General features: G+C 38.8%; 1 protein-coding gene across 1 annotated transcript; it reads right to left on the bottom strand.

The window, feature by feature from the left end:
- Positions 1-3,608: 3,608 nt before the first annotated feature.
- Positions 3,609-5,466, bottom strand: LOC116255627 (GATA transcription factor 21-like). The gene is made up of 2 exons (XM_031631499.2): positions 4,823-5,466; positions 3,609-4,119 (listed from the first exon to the last, which is right to left on the bottom strand). The coding sequence occupies exons 1-2, from the start codon at positions 5,219-5,221 to the stop codon at positions 3,727-3,729; spliced, it is 792 nt and encodes a 263-aa protein (XP_031487359.1). The 5' UTR covers positions 5,222-5,466; the 3' UTR covers positions 3,609-3,726.
- Positions 5,467-6,670: the final 1,204 nt, after the last annotated feature.

Below are 6,670 nucleotides of genomic sequence, written 5' to 3'. Positions count from 1 at the left end.
TTGATATCGACTTGGACTAGTGGGAGATTGTTGGGATTTACCCATCTGGATAGTCCTGCGTCGATACGGGTCCATATCCATTTCGGACCCTTAAGTATAAATACTTGTGTCTTGTGATGGTGTGAGACACATTCAGTTTTTACCGTCTAGGTAATCGGTCCCTTAGCCATACGTGAATTGTCTGTTCCTATCACTGGGCTGCTATGGCTGAGAAGAGAAACTCATTACCGCTGTCGCCGCTGCCGCTATCTTCGCAGGGGAACGACTCTATGGGGACTGTAGCCGTTCTACCAACAGCCGCCCACATTCAGTCGGCGGTCGCCTCTACAGGTTCTACTTCCGCCCTATGAAACACATGGATCTATGAATGGTTTTTTCGATTTCTGCATTTTCTTTGGTACGCTATCTTGATTCATCACAAAGCTCCAACAGCCTATTGATTTTAGCCCATTTGATCCGGGAAGGGTCTTCGATTCTCTTTTCTTTTTCTCAAACACGAATTGCCCATTCACATTATCCTCATGCTATTGCTTTGATATGCTAAACTCTAATGCTTTCAAGTTGTTCGTTAATAATGCATAAAAAATGATAGAAACAATCTAAAACCGTGCATAAACTAGTGGAAATTTAACACTGTTAAACTAATTTCCGGACGAGCGGCATTGAAGAGTGCACGACAGATGGTCAGCACCATAAGGAAGGCGCTTGATGCAGGAACATTTCCTTCTTTAGAACACTCATTGAGCAGGGCCAAAGCTAGAAAATTCTGGTTAAATGACACCAAATATAAAATTTTAAGTTTTAAGGGACACCAACATGTAAGAAAAAAATTACTCAAAAATATCAATACAAAATTTTAAAAAAATCAATTATGTGTGGGCAACTACTTACATGTCACTTAGTGTCTCTGCTGCCAAACAACCTCTAATGAATCCACTTAATATTATATTAACCCCTTTTCTTTAGATCACAGATACTTATTGCACTGTATTTGCCTCTCCTTTCTAGGTCATACCTACAATCTCATGCAAACAGCCACGCAGCTAGAAATATAAACTTCTTGAGCATAGATACGAGCCAGATCTTAGAGATGGGCTTTGGCATGTTTGGTTCATGCAACCAATGCAGGACTGGACTACGATGTAAACTGCATTTTTTTTTTTGTAATCATATCCCAATCTGATAAATTCTTTGATACAGGGGAGGAGCCAGAAAATTTTGATTAAATGGGCCGAACAATGGTTTCAAAATTTTAACAGGGGTCAAAGTATAATTTTTTATGAAGAACTAAATGAATATTTTTAAAGTTGCATGCATTTTTTTTTAATTTTGAGGGGTGGCCAAAGGCCCCTGCACCCCCTGCTTCCATAGACGAGATCTACATTATTAAAAGCCTTAATATTGTTAATGGTTGGATCTTTTGTCTTGGTTTGTGTAACTATTTTATATACGAGATTGTGGATTGTCCAATATTCCCTGTAAAATCGCTTTAAGATAATAAAATAACCTGTTCTAACTATTATTTTTTTAGATTGGAACCTATAGAGGATTGCATGTACATCATTAAGATTTTGAGAAGACTCAAAAATTGCTAATATAAAATGTGGGACGACAATTTTTCCTCAATTGCATTGCGCATGATCTTGTGATAAGCACAAACAGACTACAAATGAGGTTGGAATAAAACAATTATTGCGTTAGTCTTTGAAACTAAATGGAAAACATAAATAGATAAAAGTAATTAATTGCGCAACAGATGAGGTGGAATTCGTACACAGCCCTCCCTTCTTTTCAAAATGTCAGGCATCAACTTTGGGTATAGCTAAAAATGCACAAGTTAAAGCACAATGGGATCGACACCAAGAAGCATCGAAAGTAAGCTTTGTACCTCAAAGAGAATGAAGGATTGATTGGGAGCTTTGGCTCTCTTTTAGCCAGTAAGACGGAATACTTTTCCTTAGAAAAAAAAAAAAGTATGGTTGATGCTCAAATGTAGATATTGCAAGGTTGGTCAGACATGCAAAAGATCACATTGGGTACCATGGAGTTATTTTCCTTTTCAGTTTATGGTACTTTGTCATGTGAGTAGGGCTGCACATGAGCCGAGTCGAGCCTGAGCTTGGCCAGCTCGAACTTGACTCGAACTCGACTCGAGCCCGAGCTTGGCCAGCTCGACTCGAGCCCGAGCATGGCCAGCTCGAACTCGACTCGAGCTCCTTATAGCAAGCTTGAGCTTGACTCAAATATACAAAATTGACCTCAAACTCAACTCGGTTAACCTATTTAACTCTTTTAGGAGTTAACTCGTTTGGTGTTAACTCGTATAAGCATTAACTCGTATAACTTGTGAAACAGGTTATGACAATATTATATAGAGTACAGATTTGTGAGTCGAGTCGAGTATAAACGAGTTGAGTTCCTGAAACTCGAACTCGACTCGTTTATCATTTTGAGTATCATTGTAAGCTCGAAGTCGACTCGTTTATAAATGAGTTGAGCGAGCTGAGTTTTTTCAAGGGAGTTCGACCGACTTGGCTTGGCTCGTTGTGCAGCCCTACTTGTGAAGGGTAGTTTCCTCTTTCATATAAAAGTAATTTTTGAGTTTTTTTTTTTTTTTCATTTTGTCCTTGTGAGGAGGGGTTTCCTTGTTCTTGTTGTGGACTTCAGTCCAGCAGACCATTGGATCGAATCTACTTTATGGGTCGACTTCTTATGAGCCACCACTTAGGCACTCACTGAATGAGGGGCACTAATTTAATTTGTTTTTTAGAATTTTTTTTCCAGCCCTTTTTGTCTTTATAGGCAATGTCCTTCTTTTTGGTCTCATCTATATTTTGGACATTTTGACACCTGTTCAAGTAGGTGTTGTAGTGTTTTTTGTAAACTAATAACAACGAAAATATTGTATATGTCGTCAGCCCACAATACTTTCACTTAAGTAATAACATTATGACCCACAACCTAGAAAAGAGCCTAAAACCACTTCCTTCATTCAAAACCAGTACCACCATCACTATAAACACAAAAGCATAATACTCATGAAAATCAAATTAGAGATGCACCTAAGAAGATTAAGATCCACAACCTAGAAAAGAGCCTAAAGCAACCTTTTTCCTCCAAAAACAATATCACCATCATTATAAACAGAGAAACATAGCACTCATAAAAATCAAATTAAAATGCACTGCTAACATGCCCCTAACACTACCAACCATGATATGCCATTTGAGGAGGTCAGCCCAATATGATTTACCACATATTAATTTATTTTATTGGTGGAGAAGGGACATATCGTGTTGGATTAGTGTAAATTCTTTCGCTTAAAAGGGTGGTTTTTCTCTTTGTTTTTAGTAGGGGTTCTTCATCGGCGGTGTTGTTTTGGTAAAGGGAAGGGAAGTTTTTGAGTGATTTGTCTTTGTTATGCTCGTACGTCTCTCCGCCACTGATTTTTCTTTTTTTTTTCTTTCTTTTCAAATTGTCAACGTCAATATGAAACGTTTGGTGATTGACTACAACGCATTACTTCACTAATCCAAGGCCAGATCAAGAACCAGAGCCTCATAATTTTGCCAAACAATTTAATGCACAAAAAATTTTTGCTCCCAAACTATGAAAAGGAACCATAGATTGTGTATGTTCATTATTTTTATTTTCATTTTTCATGGCAGAGCTTAGAGCTAAGGCCAGAAACCCGGCCTCTGCCATAAGAAGGGAAGGAGACTCAGATCAGCCGTGAACTAAGCCATAAGATAGAGCCATAAGGAGCTCTGCTGCGTCTTCTTCTTCCTTGGGGAGCACCTGGCGGAACGCTGAACGCCTGCTCAGGCCTTTACCGAAGCTCAAGCGTGCCGAAGAAAAGAAAAGTCCTTCACTTGGATCCTGAGTACCCTTCACGCAATCTGTTGCATAAGCTGTTAGGCCCAGCTTTTCCTGTCTCCTGCCCACAAACTTTGCCGGATTCCGGCATTGCTTCCTTCTTTTGGTCATCAAGTCAGGCCGGTTCAGGGCCAGAATTGGTGGATTTGCCGGGAAATGAGCAGCTGAATCAGTGACGGCAGCAGCAGCAGCTAAAGCGCGCCTAGCCTTTCTGTATCTGATGCCACATGCATTGCATAGAGACTGTGACGCAGATCCACATGGCAAAACGACAACACAATGTCAGATGCATCTTGCTTGATTAGGCAAATCATAACAAAATCTCAAATTGGAACAATTTTTCAAGATACATAAAGGAGCAGGATAAAACAGTTTATAACGTAAATATTGCAGAAGGAATTTGATTTTATACGACAAAAGAACAAGGATGCACACACTGTGGGGGGACTGTGGGGGGGGAGAGAGAGAAAGAGAGGCTTAGGAGTGAGGGTGTGAACAACTTTGTTTTTTTTTTTTTTTTTTTTTTCCTTTAGATGGCATTTGGTAACAAGATCACTAGGTTCCTCTCTCAAAGAACACAATGTTCCTGTTATCAAAGGCCCTCCTTTTTCTTTTTGCAGAATTGATGATCTATATGTTCTAGATGGTCCATTTAATTAGTAAGGATCATCCTTTATATTATAGAGTTACCACACATATGTAGGCGTTTGTAGTAGTTGAAAACATCAGTAGCCAAACTTTCCAAACATTAATTTCAAAGTACAGAAAGATCGAACATGGGATTCAATGAAAAAAAAAAATGGTCAAAACGCTACGCCCCATCTTAGAACGTCCGCAAGATCTTGCTTGGAAACAGTGCATCAGAGGATTGAAAAATTAAAACTGTTTATTGCCACAAGGACAGATTCATGGATAGACAGATGAACAGATTGATAGAACAGTGTACCTTAGGGCCATGTGGGCCGCCTCGCCATAGAGGAGTCTTGCTAGTGTTGCAGAAAACACAAACTCTAACAAAATTTGTGGTAGAAGATGGCTCCCCAGCCTTGGCTGCAGGAGAACTGCCATTGATCCAGCAGGGACTGGAAGCAGTGCCGTCGCCATGGCAACCGAGTGTAAGGTGAACGCCCAGATCACGGGCACGGCGATGATCATCTTCCACCTCCTTGCTCACTGAGAAGAGCTGCTCCTCCTGATCTTTCCCAGTTCTTCCATGAAAGACTGATTGAGAAGACAGAAGTTCCAGCTGATCTGCAGAGTGATCGGCGGCAGCAGATTCCTGAGGGTAATTGTTCTGGAGCAGCGGCTGGCCGCTACCAAGGGAGAGGTTCAGGGCGTGTGCCATGGTGGCGCAATGTTGGGGATGGGATGATGTTGCTGGTCGAGGGAGGATCGGGAGAGAAAGAGATATGGGAAGAAGTGAGAATTCTGAGATGAAGATAGGAGCATGGAAGGCAGATGATGGGCCTACGGTGCAAAAGGAAAAGAATAGTTCTTGATCAGATCTTTAACGGTGGAGGGCTATGACATTCCACTGCACTCACATTACGTATATATACACCTCTCTCTCTCTCTCTCTCTCTCTCTCTCTCTCTCTCTCTCTCTCTCTCGCTTTTCCTTGTTTATATATATACATATATACTCTGCCATTTTCTTTTATATATAATTCGGTCTTAAGAAGGAGATTTCTAGTTGTTGTATACATATTAGAGGGGAAGAGGAATCAAATTTGATCTTGTACTTTCTTTCAAACATGACGCGATAGTAAAACAAAAGCATTAAACAAGAAAAAAGAATCAACAAACAAATTCGATTGACAAAAGAACCAAAATTTGGCAGATTCAAACGCTACTCAGATCTTCAACGATCGAGGGCTATGACAAACCACTTCGCTCATACCTACATATATTTGCCTTTCAGTCTCTCCGCTGTCCCCTCTCTCTCTCTCTCTCTCTCTCTCTCTCTCTCTCTCTATATATATATATATATATATATATATATATATATATATATATATATATATATATATATATATATATATATAATTTGTGAATTTTTTCATTCTAGTTTGAATAGAGAAAATTTTTGCCCTCTCACAGCATCCGATCCGATGCATTCAAAAGGGCGTTACTAATAATCACATCTGTCTGATGCATTGATTGGATGAATCTTAACATGACCTGTGAATTTTAAATATATATATATATATATAAAACTGCGGAATGAAATCTTGATGGTAGAAGACTTTTCATTTACTAATTAATTTAGTTTAAAATATTTTTAACAAAATAAGCATTGATAAATGTAAACTGTACAGTTTTTGATCGGACAAAGAACATTAACAGTGCCGCAATACTGCGGCAGGGATCTAGAATGTTGAGAGAGAAAGAGAGAGAGAGAGAGAGTATATTTATTTTAGGTTCCCGTTAGGTTAACATAAAACACAAAGGAATGTTTTCCCGTTTTTGTGGATACCAAACTGTCGTACATTTTGTTCGTCGGTTATTTATTAAAAATATAAATAGCCTTTAAACGGAAATAATTTTAATTTTTAATAAAGAAAATCAGGAGGTTTGCGATCAAGTTTTTATAACACGGTTAAAACCATTTGTTGTCGCCTCTTTAGTGAACAAACAGCCGAAAGGTCCGTAGTAAAGTTGTTGCAGGCTTTGCATTTCCTTAAGCAGTCATCACAAGTCAACTCGAGAAATTTTCTTTTATTTTAATGACTAAACAAAAGATATAGCAAGAATGCTTCTTAATATATATATATATATATATATATATGTATATA

The sequence above is a fragment of the Nymphaea colorata genome, chromosome 6 (genome assembly GCF_008831285.2).
Source record: "Nymphaea colorata isolate Beijing-Zhang1983 chromosome 6, ASM883128v2, whole genome shotgun sequence".
Classification (NCBI taxonomy): domain Eukaryota; kingdom Viridiplantae; phylum Streptophyta; class Magnoliopsida; order Nymphaeales; family Nymphaeaceae; genus Nymphaea; species Nymphaea colorata.
The sequence above is the reverse complement of the archived record's forward strand: the minus strand, read 5'-3'. Positions and strand labels throughout refer to the sequence as shown.

Bases quoted from the DNA above. Each gene is read 5' to 3' on its own strand.
- LOC116255627 (XM_031631499.2), bottom strand. From the start codon at position 5,221: ATGGCACACGCCCTGAACCTCTCCCTTGGTAGCGGCCAGCCGCTGCTC. The intron at 4,120-4,822 runs GTACACTGTTCT...TCTGCGTCACAG, and splicing joins GCGGCCCACATGGCCCTAAG to TCTCTATGCAATGCATGTGG.